This window comes from Plectropomus leopardus, chromosome 14 (assembly GCF_008729295.1).
Source record: "Plectropomus leopardus isolate mb chromosome 14, YSFRI_Pleo_2.0, whole genome shotgun sequence".
Taxonomy (NCBI): Eukaryota; Metazoa; Chordata; class Actinopteri; order Perciformes; family Serranidae; genus Plectropomus; species Plectropomus leopardus.
Window position 1 is genome coordinate 6,878,824 of NC_056476.1, and position 19,822 is coordinate 6,898,645.

Below are 19,822 nucleotides of genomic sequence, written 5' to 3' on the forward strand. Positions count from 1 at the left end.
TGTGAAGAAAGTGGCTGCAAATAACAACAATTAACATTTTTAGATTGTCATATCCTTCAATTAAATGTCAGTAAACAGTCCAAAAAACATATAGATAAATATTTACTTTGCATACATCATTCACCACACATATACACATTAACATGCAGTATTGGGAACTTATTTAATTTTAAAAAATCCATAATAAAAATGGATTCGTTTTTAAGTGTACACAGATGTGTATGATCTCATCTCTACATTCAGTGTATTCCAGAGTTGTGGGGGCCCCCGATAAGAGATTCCCATTATAAATTCCCAGAGATCATGTCAACATCGTTAAATGTCTTGTTTTGCCCAACCAGCGGTGCCTAAATGCAAAGATACTGTTTACTATCATAGTTTGCTTAAATCAGTATAATAATTAGTTATCAAAATTGTTGCAGATTAATTTGTGTTTGAACTAATAAAATGGTTTGGCAGAGATTAAACATTGTGTAGATCATGATTTAGAGATAATGATGAGAAAGTGTAACTCAACAGTTAAATTAATCACCAAGATGAAAAATGTTTTTTGTACATTTGCAGTTTTTGTGTCCAAGTTAACATTTTGCAACTTTGGTATTGCTAAAATCCTAAAAATGTAATAGTAAATGGTCATGTGTGAAAATAGCACTTTTCCACTTTGATTCTTCTAATTTTAAGTATTTAAGCTGCATAAAATAAGAGAAAACATGTAACATGAAAACATGTTCTGGAAGTTCTGTAAACAAAGTGAGTCTTTGTTATTTATTGTGTATCCTGCAAGAAGATCCATGACTGCACGACAACTTGAAATTCAATCTCTTTAAGGAATGTGACAGTTCACAATGGCCAACAATCCTCTCCACCTCTCCTCACATATAACAGGCTATTATATTCCATACAATGAGACAGCCATGGCAGCAACACTGTACAACAATGCACTGGGGGATAGAAATCAGGTAAGAAAACTATGTGCTTTGCTTTGATTTTAACAGAAAAAAGTGGATTTGTGAAAGAAGTTGGTTTAAAAACATATTTCTATCTCCAGCCCTCCTGTTTGTGATGGATCATAGTTTCAGAGGAGCTGCTTTGCTGCAGAGAGATCTGCGAGTGCTGAACCAAAAGGAGGACAGGGAACTCCAGCACAAACTGAACATGTTGGACAAACAGTTCAGGTACACTCGCAAAATGCTCCAGCAAAGACGAGACTCGCTGATGAAAGAACAGAGGAAAGTGCTGATGGTGAAAGTGGTTGAGCCGAAAGCTACAGTCAACATCGCCATGAGGGAAATCGAAGAACGCGTTGGCCAAACGTCAGACGGCATGAGATCATACTCCAGCAAATCCCAGTGTCACGATAAAGGATGTGAACCGGTGGAGCAGCATCGGTCGATATCAGCACCGCCACCGTCAGTCAAACCCCAGAGCTCAGTGAGGCGCAGAGGAAACATCCAGAGCAGCGTGTCGCTCATGCAGATGAAAAACATTGCGGCGATTGACTCGATTTCAGAAAAGGAACTGGCCAGGCAACGGCAGAAAGCCCGAGACGAACTGGAGCGTCTGAGACAGTTTCAGAGGGAAACTTTACACAAGAGGGTGGCAGCATTCATAGAAAAGCTCAAAGACAAAAGAAACGTGGAAATACAAGTGAAACCCCCGTAGAGGAACTGGAAAGTCTGGAGTCTACTCAGTTTCATACCTCAATGTTTGCAACATCAAGGGGGAAAAAAGACTTTAAGTAGCAGTGTTTTATTATAAACAATAAGAATGTACATATTTTTCAACTAAAATGTAGAAAAATGTAATTATATTTTTGAATAAATTACACAATATTCCCCATCTTCCTCATGGCTGTCAAAGCTTTGTGCACAGGAGTTTCCGACAGCAGGCTGCAGTTTTTCCTCCACTCTGGAGAATCAGGAAGCTCCTTGTCTGCAAAAAAAAGTAAATATTAAGACGAAATGTAAGTTCATAATATTGCCATTTCCATATATTTTAAGCTTGATATTTGCTGCACACACATCCTACAGCAAGCCTTTGACAAACTACAAGATGCTCTTTTAATTTGAAAGAAAATCCTGAATACAAACAAGACTAAATATAGCATGCTCTTCTTCAGAGCAAGAAATATTGAAGACAATAGTTTGCATTAGGGGTTGACAGATTATTGACCTGGCTGATTTTAAGGGCGATATTTGGCATTTTGCTAATTATCTGTATTATTTTAATGATTGTCGATAAAATAAATCAATGAAAAAGTGTGCATATTACACTCAATCAACACCAGGGAAGGCAGTCTGCAATACATGCAAATAAAGTGTCAGCATGGGAGGAACCTCAGGGAGATATTTTTATTCATTCATTTCTTAATTTCAATTTTCACTGAACTTTATTTACAAAAAATAGCAGGTAACATCAGTTTTGATTAAACATTTGTAAAGGTATTTAAAGATTAGTTATATTCCTAATTCAAAATTTCAACAGAATTATATGATTTTTTTTGTAAATGTATATTGGTTTCAGATATCAGTTACTGGTCACATTAAGTACTTATAATCAGTATTAGCCTTTAAAAAACAATGTCGGTCGACCCCTTGTTTGCATACATATTACCTCTTTACCTCAACAGTAAACTCTAACCGTGAGAAAGTAAAACTACCTCTGCAATATAAAAATCCTACCTTCACTTTCAAAGTGAACTCTTGTGGGAAGACACCTGGTGTGGTCGCTGTACTCCAGCGAGCAGAGAACAGCCGTCTTCTCTCTCGGCACCGTGAACATCAGCACCAGTAATGAACACAAAACATTACTCTCCATCACCTCCACTGACTTATGGAGTTCCTACGAACCAGCATGAGGACAGAGTCACTGTGTTAATATACCAAACAGGGCTGGGCAATATGGAGAATGTCAAATACTGGTATCCCAATATTTTACTGAAACTGATAGGATTCAACAGATTATCGGCCAGGATGATTATCACAGTCGATATTTTGCATTTTGCCGATGATCTGTCTTTAAATGTCTTATATTTGAGCTCACAGCAGCCATAGCTACTGACAAACTGCTCTGTGACATCTTTTGTGAGATGTTATTTAACACACACACACACACACACACACACACACACAAAACAAAACAAAACAAAACAAAAAAAATTAAAGTCTGGCACCTTAACGAGCTTCAGCTGCTGCTTGCGACCTGCGAAGGCATTGAGATGTTGGCTGAGGGGGTCCAGAAGAGTCCGTATGTCAGTCTGCATGTTGCTCTGCTCAGCCAGACTGTTTAAAGGGATGAACGGAGGGATGTTGTGACGACTGATCCTCAGCGTTGGCTTCAGGTCCATCTCCAGGTTGTAGGTTTCTAAGTAGACGCCCTCATAGGCCGTAGCCACAGACACGCACAGTCCTTTACCTTGACGGGTCTTTATGACGTTGTACCCACCTGAGTGACAAGAGCGAGGATTGGGACATACTGATAAAGAATATGAGTTATATAAGATATATTTATATCATTGTATGGCACTAATGAAAACATCTCACTGTCAAATATATAATAAACAGGTGAATATCATGTGAAAACAAAACAATACAGCCACCCACCGATGACGTGATGAGCGTTCAGGAGGTCTTTCAGTTGTGAGTGTTTGGCCATCAATCGCAATAGCTGCGAGTTCTCAGAGTCTTCATCCATTTCCTCGTCCTCTTCTTCCTCATTTGTACACTGTTTTTCCATAGATTTCCTGAGTTTCTGGAGATTCTGTGGCAGGACGGTGCAACCAACAAGAGGTCGTTCAAATCCTCATTGGTGGAAGAACATTAAATAGCACGCACTTCAAAATATCAGTCTCAGGCCTCGGCGTCACTCTGACAGCCTGTAACATTACATCAGCTTATGTTTGGCTGAAAATGTATCTGCAGCTGTGCAGATCTGTCATTTTTGCTCTACGGATCTGTGCAGATATTCATAGATAGCAGATAAATCACTGTGACCCTGCCAAAAATGTATACTTTTAATACATATCATGCATCAGAGTGACTTTAACAAACCATAATTTAAAATGAGAAAATAAAAAAAATGTTTATTAAACTAAATACATAAATAAAAATGACGTGAAAAACTGCTGCTCATTAAAGCTGATAACATAATCAAATTATTAACTTAACTTTTTGAGACCTGTGCAAATTGGCCCTCATTTTGTCAAAAACATCGGAAAAAGGTAATGAGCAAAAAAAGAAAAAAAGAAATAAATAAAAGAAGAAACTACCCAGGGGTTAGCAAGAAATCTGTGAAAAGTACAAGAAAAATACCTTTAAAAAATGCCAAAAAAAAGAAAGTAAAACTAGCAAAAAAAATATACAAAGTGAGAAATGATCCCCCTCCCAAATAATACTTAAAAATTACAATAATTCTGTAAAATAATTTTTAATGTATAATTATGAATATAGTCAACTGGGCATTTTTCCATGTCTTAAAAGATAGCCTTTTACATCTATGAATTTCAGAAAAACAAAGACATGTCACATAACCATGAAATCATAATTATTAGTGTAAATAAACGGTGTGAGTCCGGCTCGTCACCCCACCTTGTGTGTCTCTATCTCCGCCTTCAGCTGCTCTCTCTGAACCATCAGCGCTTTAGCTTTAGCCTGCAGCTCCTTCACAAGTCTCGGCTGCGGAGGATGACTTTTACGGCTTCGTGCCTGAACTTCCAGCAGACTCAGGTGACTCAAAACACCTGCGAAAGACGAAACTATTAGCTTTACTCTCAAACGACAGAAACAAAAGTCAGCTCATAAACTGTCAGAGCTACTTTCAGTTAGCATTAAGCTAATGTAGCATCACAACAAACTGCTCCTAGATAGTTTACAGATCGCTTGCTAACTGTAACGGTAAATTCGCGTTTCTACAGTCCGAGTTACCTTTGGTAGACTCTCCCTCCATGTTCCCGTAAGTGTTTTTAATGTTTTGTGTTAAAAATGAAGCTGGTAACTCGGATGAAAACAGTCGCCACAAGTTGCAGATAGTTTTGATTTTCGCGGCTTTTGCGTCATCGTTTGTAGCCACGCCCATCACGTCCTCAACCCCGGAAGAGAAATCAAAACAATTTGTGATCACATGGAGCGCGTAGACCGAGAGATTAGCCAGCTGGTAGGTCAGTTTAACGTTTTATCAGCCCAGCAGAAGAGACGCAAAACATGATAGTTCATCGTGTAGTCAGTGAGCATGTTGTTTTGAGTGAAGTTTATGTATTAATACACAGATAAGTTTTTTTAAGTAACGTAACGATCTTGAATGTCCCAGTCAGCAGCATGGTGCCTCACCATGAGCCTCACCCGGATTATAACAGTGAGCTGTGCAGAGGTGAGTCATGTCATGTCCATACCTGTCTCACTTCACTACATTTCCAGTCACGTGATATTAATTTTAGATTAACTTCTGTTTGAACTTCGTCATTTAAAATCCAATTAAGCAGCTGTTGCAGATTTGAGGGTCATCCTGTATTCTGAGTCTTGTGTCTCTTGATATGAAGTAGGGTAAGTAGTTTCAAGGAGTAAAATATGAGTAGAGTTTAAACTGTAAATGTATGCATTAAACATATTGATCCAGGAATTCATACATTCAACTGGGTTCCTGTGGGTCCTTAAAAGTATGGAAAGGCATTGAATTAATTAATTTAAAAATAAAATAATGTATTAATCCCTCACTGAAAATTCACACTTTACAGCAAATTAAGAGTCAGAGGCAGAGAAAAATGCAAAAAAGGACTTGAGTGCAATTAAAGAATAAAATATTAGAAAATACAAATTAAATAAGATTTTTAAAAAATGAGTAAGTAAATATAATATAACATAAATAAATAATAGAAATACATATGTTTAAAATCTATATGCACTATATACTTGTACCATATGTACATGGTTAATGGATGCAAAGGATAACTGAAATACACACATGGTGTGTGGTATATATGTACAATATATGTATTTATAGTGTATGTGTTTTCAGTCATTTTAATTTTTGGGGGAAAAACAAAACTTAAAAAAATGATCAAACAATAATAATTCAAAGTAATTCTGAGGACCCCCTGTCGAAGACCTAGAACTTAATTTATTGGCAGAAAATTAATCATCAATTATTTTGATAATTAATATAATACTTTTGAGATTTTTTTCAAGTAGAAATATGAATCATCTACGGGTTCCCTCCTCTCAAATTACAGGATTCTCTGAGTTTCTCTGTTTTATATCACTGTAAACTATACCAAAACAAGCCATTTGAGGATGCCAAAATAAGCCCTGGGAAAATGCAAAGGGAATTTTTTAACTATTTTCTTTATGGAAAGAAGGCAATAAGCAAGAAGTGACCCCCAAATTAGTAAAAGTTACAGTGAAATGAAATGTAAATGGCTTGTAATAAGTGCCAAAATAAGATAAATATATATATATATATAAATAACACACACACACAATTATTTTAAATATTTAATTATAAAAAGTTAGAAACAGTTTTATTGATTTTTTTCCATAATTATTTGTTAATTTTCTTTTAAAAATGTCTGTCTCTTTTCTTTCTTTCTGTCTTTGTAAGCTAATTTACAGGTCATTTTCTAATCACATTTTAGAGATTTTTTTCAGTTTGTGGAACATTTCACTTTATTTTTTTTTTAAAGAAATCAAACAATTTGCTAATGTTTAAAAGTTTTAAATGCTTGGCGCCTGAAGGCAGCACAAGAAAGCTTATGTCAATAAGGGTTTCAAAGGGTTAATTTGAATAATAACAGTGACGTTACTCAGCAGTGAAAATAACCGTTAGTTGCCGCCCTAGCATGTGGAAGTGTGATGATACATTTTTACTCCAGAACAACAGATTTTTTCTGCGATTAATCATTCTGTATTTAAAATTTCAGCAAAAAGTTGAAACTGCTGATCACAATACAAGGAAAATCTTTGAATTCCTTGATTTTATCAACTAACCGTTTAAAACCTAAACATATTCAGATTATTATCACACAAGACAAAGAAAAGGAGCACATCTTCACATTTGAGAAAGTGGAAACAGCAAATATTTGGTGTTTTTGCTTGAAAAATAACTTGAAAGAAACGTGATTACAAAATCAGTTGTTGATTATTTTCTGCATTATTTGATAATCTCTAATTATTGCGTCCTAGTAGATTTATAATATGATTAAAGGAAGGTTTTTGTGTGCAAAAACAAAGAACAATGACTGCAAAATTTTTAGTTAGAAATATTTCTAAGTCATTTTTTATTGTCTCTGATATAACAGGCAGTAAAAGTGGAAACTTTTGAAATCCAGACACATTTGTTGCTTTGACCTTCAGAGCGGTCAGAGACTGGTTGCAGCTGTTTGTCTTTGTGCTGCAGTCCACACAGAGGCAGTAGATGGCAGAGTAGCAGGTCACCTCCTGGCTGAACCTCCCATTTTCAAACCAGTAGCCAGTATTTTTGGATCAGCTCAGGCGGGGGAAAGTTGACACAGAGTTTGTGTGACCTCGGTTCGTCCAAAGACTAGATGTTCTCTCAAGTTACATTTCTTTTCTGCAGCAATCAGCTCACGTTTAGTGATTTCACATCTTGTCTATATATATATAAATATATTCAAATATATATATAAATATATATATATTTGGGAAAGGAGCCAAAAGTCATGAAATTCCTAGAAAAGCTATGACATTAGAAAAATTAGGCCTTTTTTCCAGGCCTGGAAAATACTTTGGAATTAATAGAATGTTTGGAAAAGTTTTAAATATATATTGTTTTGTGTTGTTGAAAATATGTTCAGAAAAATCCAAAAACATGTCTAACTTTGCACAAAATATGTTCCTTGTATTACTCATTTAAAATCCAGTTGCTGATTTCTCTAAAATATTGCCTTCAAACCAGCTCCTGCGTGGCATGGACATCCTGTCACAACTTTCACAGCTGTTAATTTGCGGAAAACATCCCTTAACATCATTATCAGTGACCTAATGCCTTTAATATGCTCATTTGGAGGTTTTAATTTCAATAAGGCAGCTGAGGGGGTGGATATTTTTGAAAGCAAACTCTTTTAATTCAACTTAAGCTATTTATCCATTTACTATTTATGTAGGTTTATGCATTTTAGTCCGTTTTACTGTTTGGTTTATCTTATTTTCTTTTTTATTTATTTATCATTTTATTTGTGCTGTTATCATTCAATTTATGTTACTTCTTTATCTATTATTATTACTATTATCATTTTCTGTATTTATTTAATCTTTCTGTCTATAGGTTTTTTTCCTGCTTCTGCTTTTTCTTCACCTTATGATAGTGTTTCCTGAGTTTTTGGTGTGTGTGTGTGTGTGTGTGTCTGTGTGTCTGTGTGTGTGTGTGTGTGTGTGTGTGTGTGTGTGTGTGTGTGTGTGTGTTTTATCAGTGACCTAATTCCATAAAGGTTGTGAATTTAATAGCTTGGTCAAGCATCAAACTGCTTCTCATATGTCTTTGACATCCTGTCACAACTTTCACAGCTGTTACTTTCTGGAAAAGAGCCCTCAAAAAACTCCTTAACATCATTATCTGAGACCCGTTGCCTTAAATATGCACATTAAAAGGTTGTGATTTAAAATGTAATTTGTAAAAATGTTTCTTAACCCTGACCCAGGTTTCTATCTTTGCCCATCAAGCAAAGTGATTTGTTTGTCATACATCAGGCCTCAACATGCCAGCAGAGTTTAATCTCTGTCTCACTCTCTCACACACACACACACACACACACACACACACACACACGCACGCACACGTGTTCAATCAGTGTTTTCCTTTTCCTTTCTTCAAGGCTGCTGCACTTTCCTGACTGATGGGTGTGGACAAAGACGTTTCCCATTCATCTGAATGTGCGTCCACAGGAGAACCGAACCTTCTCCAACTGAGACTTGAAGACAATCATCATGGACCCGTCCAACCAGAAGCACTTCACTGTTGTAGACTATGTTATATTTGCAGTCTTGCTCGCCGCCTCTATGGGCATCGGGCTGTATCACGCTCTCTCAGGTGGGCGTCAGCGCACCACTCAGGAGTTCTTGATGGCGGACAGGAGCATGAGCTGTCTTCCTGTCTCACTGTCACTCATCGCCTCATTCCAGTCCGCTGTGGCGATTATAGGCGTACCGGCGGAAATCTACACCCACGGTACTCAGTACTGGTTCATGGGCTGTGCCTACGTCCTGGGCCTCCTCATTCCTGCTCATGTTTTCATTCCTGTGTTGTACAGACTGCGACTCTCCAGCGCTTATCAGGTATCATGACGCAGTTTTACTGGGTTTAAATCAGTTCACATTTATGGTGTTTGTCCTTGATGACCTATCGTGTTGTTTTGTTTTACAGTATCTTGAGCTGCGCTTCAGCAAAGCAGTACGCATCTGTGGAACTTTGACCTTCATCTTTCAGACAGTAGGTGCAGCACTTCACATAATAAAACTGGGATGCACCAATCTAAGTTTTTCTCTCCCAAGAACTAAGGCTGGGAATTATGTAGGAATGCACCGATTTACTAACTGAACATCGGACGATATTCCCCTTGTTGACTGCCATCGGCCCACCAGCAAATACGATGACATTCACTGATGGCGTGGCGAACATTTTTGTGTCAGATTGATTTTGTGCAGGCTAAAAAGCTGTTCCAGGCACAGTATAAAATGTGTATGAGACACACAGAGATCTTCCCGTGATGCCGTCAGGATGACAGGATACAGTAAACTCACTGTCAACACGTGAAAGGAGTTTTTGTCAAGAAAAACAATACAGTTGTTTGAAGGAGAAATTTGTTGTTTTCAAAGCAATATGAAAGTTTAAGAGGGGGGGTTATTATATGTATGGTGAAAAGCCTCTTGAAGCAGTTACTTGAATAAAACAAGTATTTTAATGTGAAAAAAGGTTATAATACAGACTGTTTCATGTTTTTTTAGGACTAAATTTGTGCTTATTCAAAGATACCCATGTAATGAAGGACTGAATGAGTTAAAAGCATATCAGTCATACAACATACATACATAATCATCAGAAATAAAATGGCCAAAATCGCCCCCACAATATTGCTTATAGCTTATATATTAGTGATGATCTGATACCAGTGCTCTCTTTTCCCCAAATTTAAAATCTGTGTTCCCTGCTGCATGGAGGTAATGGGGATTGTTTTTATATGGAAGGTAACTGACAGCAGAAACACAGAATTTTGACCAAGAATTTCCCAAAATATATATTTGAGAAAATCAATATCACTCTCACGTTTGTACTCTAAATATGAAGCTGCAGCTGCTCAGCTTAGCATGAATACAGGAAACAGGAGGAAACAGTTTGCCTGGCTCTGTCCAAAGGTAACAAAATCCACCTACCAGCGCCTCTAAAGCTCATTAATTAACACGTTATATCTTGTTTGTTTTAATGTTAAAGTGTAAAAATTACAAGTTGGTGTTTTATTGCTTTAATAAGGTCTGATACCAGTCCAGTGGATAAGATTGGTTCATCCCAATGAAAAATAATTTAACATCCTCCTTTAATGAAGTGTATAGTGTCTGATTTGTCTCTTACTCTGCAGGTTGTCTATATGGGAGTGTGTGTGTATACTCCTGCCTTTGCACTTAATGCAGGTAAGAAAATAGTAAGAAAATTGATATATTTCACATGTGGCTGTGTGTTTTTTAACAAATCTGTGGTTCACTGCGCTGCTGTCTTTTCTTTCAGTTACTGGATTTGAATTGTGGGGAACAGTGCTGGCCACTGGACTAGTGTGCACTTTGTACACAACAATAGTGAGTTATTAAGTCATTTGTCAATGTCATTTTAATTCAGCGCACCAGTAACCCGAACATTTGAATTTTTCCAACTCCTCCTGTCGTGCGATCATAACAGGCCTTGTGTGAGGTGTCATGTCTCCGTTGACAGCTCAGAAGTGACTTCATCTGCCCCCCCAAAAAATAAACACCGCATAAAAATCCACAGAATTACTAAGAAAATGGGCATTCATACGAAAAAGGCGCATGATTATTTTTAGAGATATCATGCTTTTATATAAAGGGTTACTGACACTCATGTCTAATATTTAAATAAAGAATATATACGCATTCTTTAGATGAATTCCTAATGTGTGTGTCGGCTCCTGACAGGGTGGTTTGAAGGCGGTGATCTGGACAGACGTCTTTCAGACTGTTGTGATGTTTGCGGGGCAGCTGGCTGTCATCGTGGTGGGGGTGCTGCAGGCTGGAGGAGTGTCTGAAGTCTGGAGGAGAGTTCATGAAGGAAACCGCATCTCTGCCCTCGAGTGAGTCCGTACTTTAGCGTCTGCGGGAGAATGACGAGCAGCAGGATGAGGAAATCACAAATGCATCAGAGGAATCTGTCCTGTAGATGCTGATATCAGTCCTTCACTCAAAAAGCCTTCAGACGAATTCAGACGACCGCCATCTGCTGTTATGCAGAGTTATTTCCTCTCATACAGTTAAAGTACATCAACAACCAAACAGCTGCAGGTTTTAACTCTCACAACAACACAGCAGCTAATGTCTTGAGCAGTTTTGATAAATAATTGATATCCTTCCACTTCAGTGCACTTTTTTCTCTGCGCCAACTACTCTTTCAACCACAGTGACTGTAAATCTGTGAAGGTTTCTTCTGAAGAATCAGAGTTTGTCTCTATATTGTTTTTTCTCTCTTGTGTGCAGCCTGAACCCGGATCCTACAGAGAGACACACCTTCTGGACTCTGGGGGTCGGCGGGGTCTTTCTCATGCTGTCCCTGTACGGAGTGAACCAGGCTCAGGTCCAGAGATATCTCAGTGCGCGCACAGAAAAAGAGGCTGTCAGGTACGCAGACTGCAGTTTTGCAATTTGATGTTAGTTTTTTTTACTATGAACTTAACTAACATACTAGTTTTATACATTGCATTTTAGCTTTGGACACAGTTATATATTTTACATACTTGGCACATATGCATATTTATAATTTTAAATACTAACATACTCTTGCTAATGGTTTATTACTTTGTTTCTTTTATATGTTATATATTTACACACTTTACATACTCAGCACATTATACATACTTATGTTTTTAAATATTTACATAGAAGTGCTAATTGTTTCTATTTTATATTCTTGCACACTTTACATGCTCATCACATTATACATACTTATATTTTTAAATATTTACTTAGTAGTTCTACTTGTTTATGTTTCTATTTTATATTTTTACACACTTTGTACTAGTGCTTTTTTCTTGCTATAAATCTCTATGATTTGCATCAGAGCAACTTAACAAACCACAATCACAACCACAAAGTATTAAATTAATTATTATCTAATAATTTATTAATTGTGATAGAGCATTTAAATGTAACAGGAAATTAATAAGCCTAAACATCTTTTAGCTCTCTGACTATAACAGGAAACGAGACAGAAACAGACTGTACCTACACGTTTTTTGTTGACTATACTGTGTGGATCATTAACAGGTACAACAGGTTTCTGTTTGTGAATTCTTTCCAGCCTTTAGTGTGACTTATGGTCCGAAACACTTTGCTCTTTGTGTTTGCATTGTAAATAATATTGAAGGTAAGCAAATTAATTCACATGCTCCCCTGACTTTTCATCTTGTTCTCTTATCAGGTCAAAATCAGAGTTTGCACAGTACTTTTGTTTATGACTGAAATTGTCATTTTTGTCATCTTCCACTGTGTTAACAACTTGTTTGTGTAATTTGTGCACCTCTGTGTTGAGGTGCAGCCACGCAGAGCCACTTGCATGCCCGTAGACTCTTCAAAGTACTGTTATTTAGCTGCAACCAGCACTTCTATAGATCAGTCGGTTGGTCAGTCGATTCACAAGAATTTCCCCACTCTTTGATGGCAACAGTTGTTGCTCCAAGAGGCTTAAATTTAGCATGGAGTCATGAGCTGAATCAGTGTGTCCACCCTTTGGACTTGTGGACGGAGCTCTTGTGGGCTTCAGTCTTATGTCCTATGATGTGTTCTCTGTCATCACCATAGACTGTATGTAAAGATGCTTAAGTGAAGCTAAAATATCCCAGATACCGCCGCTGCCAGCTTGCACGGGTCACGTCATTTGGAGCTGGAGTCTGCGCTATACTGATCTACACAGTGGAGGGAGTTCCTGCCAAAACACCTGTTTGACCAGTCACGAGCAGCCCTATTGAACATGAGCGCACGTATTGGCTGTCACAGCTATTACTCATTGTGGAAAATCCCCTTTTTGTAGAATTGAATAACTCATTAAAATCAAACCTTATCATAAAAACACTTGAAGAAACATCAGGATGATGAGAGCTACCTTAAGTGACAGAAACCTTCTTTAAAAAAATGTATGTGGCGTATATTTTGAGTTATTAGTTTGGCCTGTGTCCCATTGTGAAACGTGGAGATGCGGGCTTTAATAGCTATACTGCATACAGACACCAGGGGGCGATCAAGATTGAAAAGCTACACTTTGGGGGTACTGTCACATTGTCCATCCTTATTAACAGTTCATGGTCAACATGTTTAGTCTTCGAGGGCAGAGATTGTCTGTGCGCTCCAATATCCATACTGCCATACTATTAATATGGCAAAAAAATATTACGTTATATATATTATATTACGTTTAGTACTAATGTAAGGGATCCTTATTTTAATGTTTAATGTGGGTGTTTTTGTTAAATAAATACCGAGCGATGTATCTGTTTAATTTTTTTCAAATTTTGAAGTATTAATTAACAGGCACTCTTTGGGACGTTTTTTAGCAGAACAAAACCACTTTGACTGTGTTCCTTCCTCTCTGCAGGTCTTGCTACATGGTGTTTCCCTCCCTGCAGCTGGCTCTGGCTCTGAGCTGTGTGATGGGACTGGTCATGTTTGCACGTTACTGTGGTGAGGATCACTCTGACAAGCTGAGCACCACTTCAAGAGATGCGGTGAGATTCAGTGTGTTCAATTGCAATTGTGCAATTTCCTCTTTTTGGTGCTGTTATCATCCAAATCATCTGTGTCATGTCTTGTGAAATATGAATTTTGTTTTTCTGCGTCTTCTGTTTTCTTGATCTTAGCAGATCAGTGTGAAGGATGGAAGCTAAGTTTGTGCAGAGATATGTAAAAACCCTCCAGGGTATATAGATTTAACCACAGCAGCGAACTCAAATTAGGCTCATGATGTGCATGTGCTGTCAGATTTGCATTTTATTTCTGGTGACTAAGATAAATTTGCTAATCAAACTGATAGTTTGTTTTTTATGATGTGTTTTCCACAGATGGTGATCTATTTTGTGATGGATATGCTGCAAGGTCTCCCTGGACTACCTGGACTGTTTGTTGCGTGTTTATTCAGTGCAGCTCTCAGGTACAGGACTTCCCACAACTATTGATCCATTTTTATGCCTCCGTTCCGACAATAACTGTGGATCAGCGGCATTATGAGTTTGGCTGTCCCATTTTCAGGAACGATATTTCAAGAACGCTTTGAGGGAGCCTCCGCTCCCGTCCACGTTGATAAATGCAGAACTTTGCATGGAAATGACCGTACCCGCAGTTTTCTGCTGTACATTTGTTTCATTAAAAGAGGGCCAACATTTGCTGTTTCAGAGCTGATAATCCTGCAACAGAATAAAGATCATTTTGGTATAAAACAGAAAACAAACAAACAAATGACAGAGTGAGTAGCTCATGTTTTGATAAGTAATATATTAAATATATTGGAAATATTATATTTCCAATATTATAATATTTATTATTATCCAATATTATATAATTTATTATAAATATGGGAATAATATATTGGAATATTTGATTTAGATGATGTTCCACTTTAGTACTACACGTGTACACCCAATGCACAATGCAGTGCACAATCAATCTGCAACTTTCTACAAACACTGAACGTCATAACTTTCATCATGGTGGGATTTACTGCAGGACTGTTGATATCATAATGTATGATTCGTTATAAATTAAATCCACATCAATTTTTTCACAGTCCTGGTTATCCTTAAACAGGAAAATGTGCAGTGCATCTGTAATCTGTAATCGCAGTTTGTGAGAAAGATTTTATTCAAAGCTGCCCGTTCCCTTCTTGCTCGTCTGGGTGTAATATAAACATTTTTAATGCAGCAATATTCAAATAAAATATTTTTCCTATCTTTGACATTGAATCTGAAACTGCAACAATGTGGTAGTTTGAATGAGTTCAGAAGGTGAAATAATTTACATTTGATAGTTAAACCTTTTTTGATTGTGTGCATGTATTTCAAAGATGACAGTTATGATATTAAAATTATATATTTTTTGCCTTTTCCTGCACAGCACCATCTCTTCTGCTTTTAACTCTTTGGCCACTGTGACAATGGAAGATCTCATCAAACCGCATTTCCCCGCCATGTCGGAGGCAAAAGCGACCCTGCTGTCCAAAGCTTTAGGTGAGCTCTTTGACGCTCATCACAACAGAACGACACACAGCTGCATAATAATGTTGGCTTTATATTATTTTTTTTCATTTTATTAGCACACTCAATTAGATAAAACAAGTAGATAATAACAAACAAAATATATTGAAATACACTGAAATCCAATAGGTAATTCTCTCACTAATGTGAAAATATAATAAAACAACAAGCAGTTATAATAAACATAAATGGAGCAGACACAATACATATCAATACAGCTGATGCATAAATTACAGCACAGGTGTTTTTTTCACGTTAGACTGAAGTTTATCTCATGTCGTCTCTGTCAGCTATGTCCTACGGGCTGCTGTGTCTGGTCATGGCCTTTCTCACTCACCTGATGGGTGATTCAGTTCTACAGGTGAGCTCGCAGGTGGTCGATTCCATTGATAACCAACAGTTCTCACTAAATTTGGACTGACTGTATTTTATCATTGAACTCCAGGTGGCTTTGAAAATCTTCGGGATGGTTGGCGGTCCTATTCTTGGTGTGTTTTGTCTCGGGATGTTTTTCCCGTGGGCAAACTCCACTGTAAGTCGAACCACATCAATGATATCTGTCGTGCAGTTAGTTAAGAAAAATTTTAGGAATAAATGCCGTATGTTTATTGTCTGAGTTTGTTTTGCGCTTTGCGTTGAGTCAAGATTTTCTGTCACAACAGACAAAGTTTTCTGAAACTGACTTTGGTGGAACTGTCACAGCAGGAAATGCAGCCCAGCTGGTGGTCGCGGTCCTTAATTTGGAAGACTCATAGCGCTTCATTGAATCATAACGTGTTTCACTTTGTAGATACAGGCTTTTTGTCATTGGGGGATGAAGTTTTCCTTCAACCGGGCAGCATCCTGTTTTATCCAGTTTGTATGTATGAACAAGGGGTTATGAATGCAAACATTTTGGGATCCCTCAGACTCATTTTGGACCTTGTGTGAGATTCTGAACTACACTTTACTTTATTTTTATTAATAAATGTAATCCAATAGAAATCATCCCTGTAACAAAGTAACCTTGTGATTAAGTCTGTCTGTTTTATCCTACATCATCTTTATTTTTTTCTTTTATTCAACCTTTATTTACACAAGTAATCTTACTGAGACACAAAGTCTCAAGAGAGACCTGTTTCGGACAACATACAATATAACAATTGACAGATTTATCAATACAGTGCATATGACATTTAGGTGAAAGTGGAAGCTGATTAAAACACTAAAAATTTTCAAAGATGCCACTTTTGCTCCTCTTTTATCTCCTGAAGTGACAATATAAACCTCCGGCAACTTTAGTGAGATAGCTAAGATCAGTTATCGTCTGTATGTGTGTAAAGATCTTGTTTTCCTGTCATCAGGGGGCGGTGACAGGTCTGGGAGCTGGTCTTGCTATGGCTTTCTGGGTCGGCATCGGAAGCATCGTCACTCGCAGCTCCGGCACGAGACCGCTGCCGCCCGAATGCAGAGCCGTCCTGCTGTCTGACAACACGACTGCTGCCATTCACACTGCACTCAGCAACGTCACTCTGAGGTACGCAGACAGACGGCACAATGTGTTTTTTGTTTTTACTGTCACCATTTAACAAGTTAATTATCTCTCTGTTCTTCAGCCGACCCTCTGGACTGAGGAGATTTTATTCTCTGTCCTACATGTGGTACAGCGCATTCAGCTGCGTCACAGTCATTGTCACAGGCCTCATCATCAGCTTCCTCACAGGTAACTTTATTCATATAGCACCTTTAAAAACAGAGTTTACAGAGTGCTTTGACAAATTAGGCAAAGCAGAAGCAAGAAAGGTTTTCTTGCAGAGGTGACATAACTGTAAGAGCTAAGCAATAACACCGAACTAAGGCCAGACAAAATTTAAAGTAGAATCAAACAAAAGAGAACCAACTGACAAAACAAAAATAACAATAAAAGCCCATACCAAGAAGAGTAAATACAATTTAAAGAATATCAGCATTAAACACAGAAATAGTAGTACAAATAAAAATAATTAAACACGATAAAGACAGGAAAAAAGAATACATTAAAAGGCAAGCAAAACTATGTTAATTAAAATAGAAGATGTAATTTTATTGATAATTTCAGCCACATCACATCTTCTGGGAAGAATCAGAGTGGTCCTTTAGCGTTCTGTAGCATCTCCCCCCCAAAAAACGGTTTCATTTTTACGATTATTATTTTATTTTACCCCTGTTTGTTTTCTTTGTTGTTTTTTGTTTGTTTACTGTATATATGTGTATGGGTCTAGATGTTTGAGTTGATTGTAATGCATTAAGTTATTTGTTAAAAAAGTCAGTAAATACAGTAAAAAAAGATAGAAGACATACCATAAAATGAAGTCCTATAAATGGGTTGTAAGGTTGATTTAAAAGACGTCACTTATTCTGCCAGAATTATCTCCTCGGGTCGTTCAAAGCCAAGGGGCCCTGATGGCGAAGGCACGATCACCTTTAGATTCAAGCCTCGACTTTTGGACGGCCAGAAGGATCCAAGGCTGCGAACTGCTCCTAAGGGGTCATCAATTCTGTTACGTAGCTTGAGGCTAGACCCAAACAAGCTTTGAAAGTGATCACTAAAATCTTGACATCAATTCTAAAGTGAGCAGGGAGGCAATGAAGGGAGGTCAGGATTTGGGGGATGTTATGTTAAAACCAGGTAGAAGCCGAGATGCTGCACTCAGAACTAGTTGGAGGCAGGAGAGCGATTTTTGATTAATACATTGCTTACATCTACACATGCTGTCTTTAAATTTACAATTAAATTTTAAAATGTTTAATTATGCTTGTTTTCTTTTTAGGCCCTATGAAAGAAGAGGATGTTACACCAGGAACAATCTATCCCTTGTTACGGAAACTGCTTTGTTTTCTACCTGAACGCCTCAAAAAAAAGCTCTGCTGTGTGACTCCACTGGGACACACGGTCAGTGTCGGTTAGGGCAGCAGAGATGGTGGAAAGTATGGAAACAGTGTCAACAATTGACAGTAAAAAATTGAAATATTTTGCTATTTTGTTCCTAGTATATTTCATTTACTTTTAGTAGTTACACATTTTAGTATATGCATCTATTAGCTATTGCAAGCAAGCAAACTTTTATGCATGCCTGGCGAATATACTAACATTGATAACAATGTTATTTTTATAACACGGGTTGTCGACTCATAAATCCAGAAACATGGCAGGCAAAAGTGAATGTTTGGTCAGTGTTAAGACTTTTTTTTTTTATTAATTCAGGTTTTAAATATCAAATTTTTAACACATGTAAAGTGGAGCATGGAATGGTATTAATGTTAACTGCTGTCCATGAAACAGATTGAATACAAAAATATATAAAAACATAATATATAAAAAATAAAAGTTTTTAAAAATGTAAATAAACTGAAAACAGCTATCAGCCTCTGGTTGAAGAAGCATTAAAATGCCATCCATATTCTTCGTAGCTTCCAAGGTTTTCCAACTTTACTACCTTTCAGCACGTGAACACAAAAAAGTTCGGATCGACTTCCCAACTTGGAAACTTCGACCTTCTGACGTCACATAAATGCAGCATAAGAGCCGCCTCTAATACAGCATCTTCATAGCCTGATGTTGTCATTACATGCTTCCTCCTGTGTTACAAAATCAGTCCTTCTGTATTTACCTTTTAATTCTCTTTTTAACTGTTCTCTTAGCTGTCAGCACAACGAAGGCCTCCACAACACAAAGAAAGTAACGGACTGGCCTTCCCACAAGAGGACGGACCGTCACTTGAAGAGACGGACAGATTTCTCCCTGAAGTTCACACACCTTTAGTGGAACATGAAACATCTGTGTAATATCACAGTTTCATGTCTGACTGGAAAACGGTGAAGTCTTTGCACAAAGCGCTCGGACAAAAAAGTTTTTTTGTTAATTTTGTTGCCTTTGCTTTAAGATGGACGTAATGTGAATTTGCACTGTAAAATGCTGCAGTGAGGTCAAAGCTAAACAAAGTTTAGTCAATGTGAATTTCATTTTCTCTAGAAAAGACTCGAAATATAATTTTGCAGACAAGTTTGATTAACATTCAGTATTTGTCAACTTCTGGTGCTTGATCATTCATTTACATTTGGTCAGTCCCTTCAGTTTGTATATGTGAAAAAATAATGCAACATACTGTTTAATGAGACTTATTTGAAGGCTTTTGAACTTAAGAGTAAAAACATTGTTTTATACCGGTTTTGATTCTATATTTGACGATTATTTAGTACTTCTGCAGCTGTATGAAAGGTTCTGGTGAGATGATGGTGCCTCACTTTTTAAGAATGTATGACTGACAATTGTCTATATTGCAGCTGTGACACTAAACAAATCGTTTTCTAAAAAAGATTAAAGATTTTGTATTTATCTTT

General features: G+C 37.3%; 2 protein-coding genes across 2 annotated transcripts; one reads left to right on the forward strand and one right to left on the reverse strand.

Annotated features, from left to right (window-relative positions):
* Window positions 1–1,733: 1,733 nt before the first annotated feature.
* Window positions 1,734–5,069, reverse strand: cenpo (centromere protein O). The gene is made up of 6 exons (XM_042500891.1): window positions 4,923–5,069; window positions 4,587–4,738; window positions 3,603–3,759; window positions 3,173–3,444; window positions 2,682–2,841; window positions 1,734–1,932 (listed from the first exon to the last, which is right to left on the reverse strand). The coding sequence occupies exons 1-6, from the start codon at window positions 4,942–4,944 to the stop codon at window positions 1,823–1,825; spliced, it is 873 nt and encodes a 290-aa protein (XP_042356825.1). The 5' UTR covers window positions 4,945–5,069; the 3' UTR covers window positions 1,734–1,822.
* Window positions 5,070–8,841: 3,772 nt separating this feature from the next.
* Window positions 8,842–19,822, forward strand: slc5a6b (solute carrier family 5 member 6). Its single transcript, XM_042500890.1, has 15 exons — window positions 8,842–9,281; window positions 9,370–9,435; window positions 10,580–10,631; window positions 10,726–10,793; window positions 11,148–11,302; window positions 11,703–11,843; window positions 13,813–13,942; window positions 14,276–14,364; window positions 15,324–15,436; window positions 15,754–15,824; window positions 15,909–15,995; window positions 16,807–16,979; window positions 17,059–17,165; window positions 18,253–18,374; window positions 19,124–19,822. The coding sequence occupies exons 1-15, from the start codon at window positions 8,934–8,936 to the stop codon at window positions 19,265–19,267; spliced, it is 1,866 nt and encodes a 621-aa protein (XP_042356824.1). The 5' UTR covers window positions 8,842–8,933; the 3' UTR covers window positions 19,268–19,822.

Excerpts from the sequence above, each read along its gene's own strand:
- cenpo (XM_042500891.1), bottom strand. The coding sequence starts at position 4,944 with ATGGAGGGAGAGTCTACCAAAG. Across the intron at positions 4,739-4,922 it reads GGAGGGAGAGTCTACCAAAG|GTGTTTTGAGTCACCTGAGT; the intron begins GTAACTCGGACT and ends CGTCTTTCGCAG. Across the intron at positions 3,760-4,586 it reads CGGAGATAGAGACACACAAG|AATCTCCAGAAACTCAGGAA; the intron begins GTGGGGTGACGA and ends GTCCTGCCACAG.
- slc5a6b (XM_042500890.1), top strand. The coding sequence starts at position 8,934 with ATGGACCCGTCCAACCAGAAGCACTTCACTGTTGTAGACTATGTTATA. Across the intron at positions 10,794-11,147 it reads GCACTTTGTACACAACAATA|GGTGGTTTGAAGGCGGTGAT; the intron begins GTGAGTTATTAA and ends GGCTCCTGACAG. Across the intron at positions 16,980-17,058 it reads CTCAGCAACGTCACTCTGAG|CCGACCCTCTGGACTGAGGA; the intron begins GTACGCAGACAG and ends TCTGTTCTTCAG.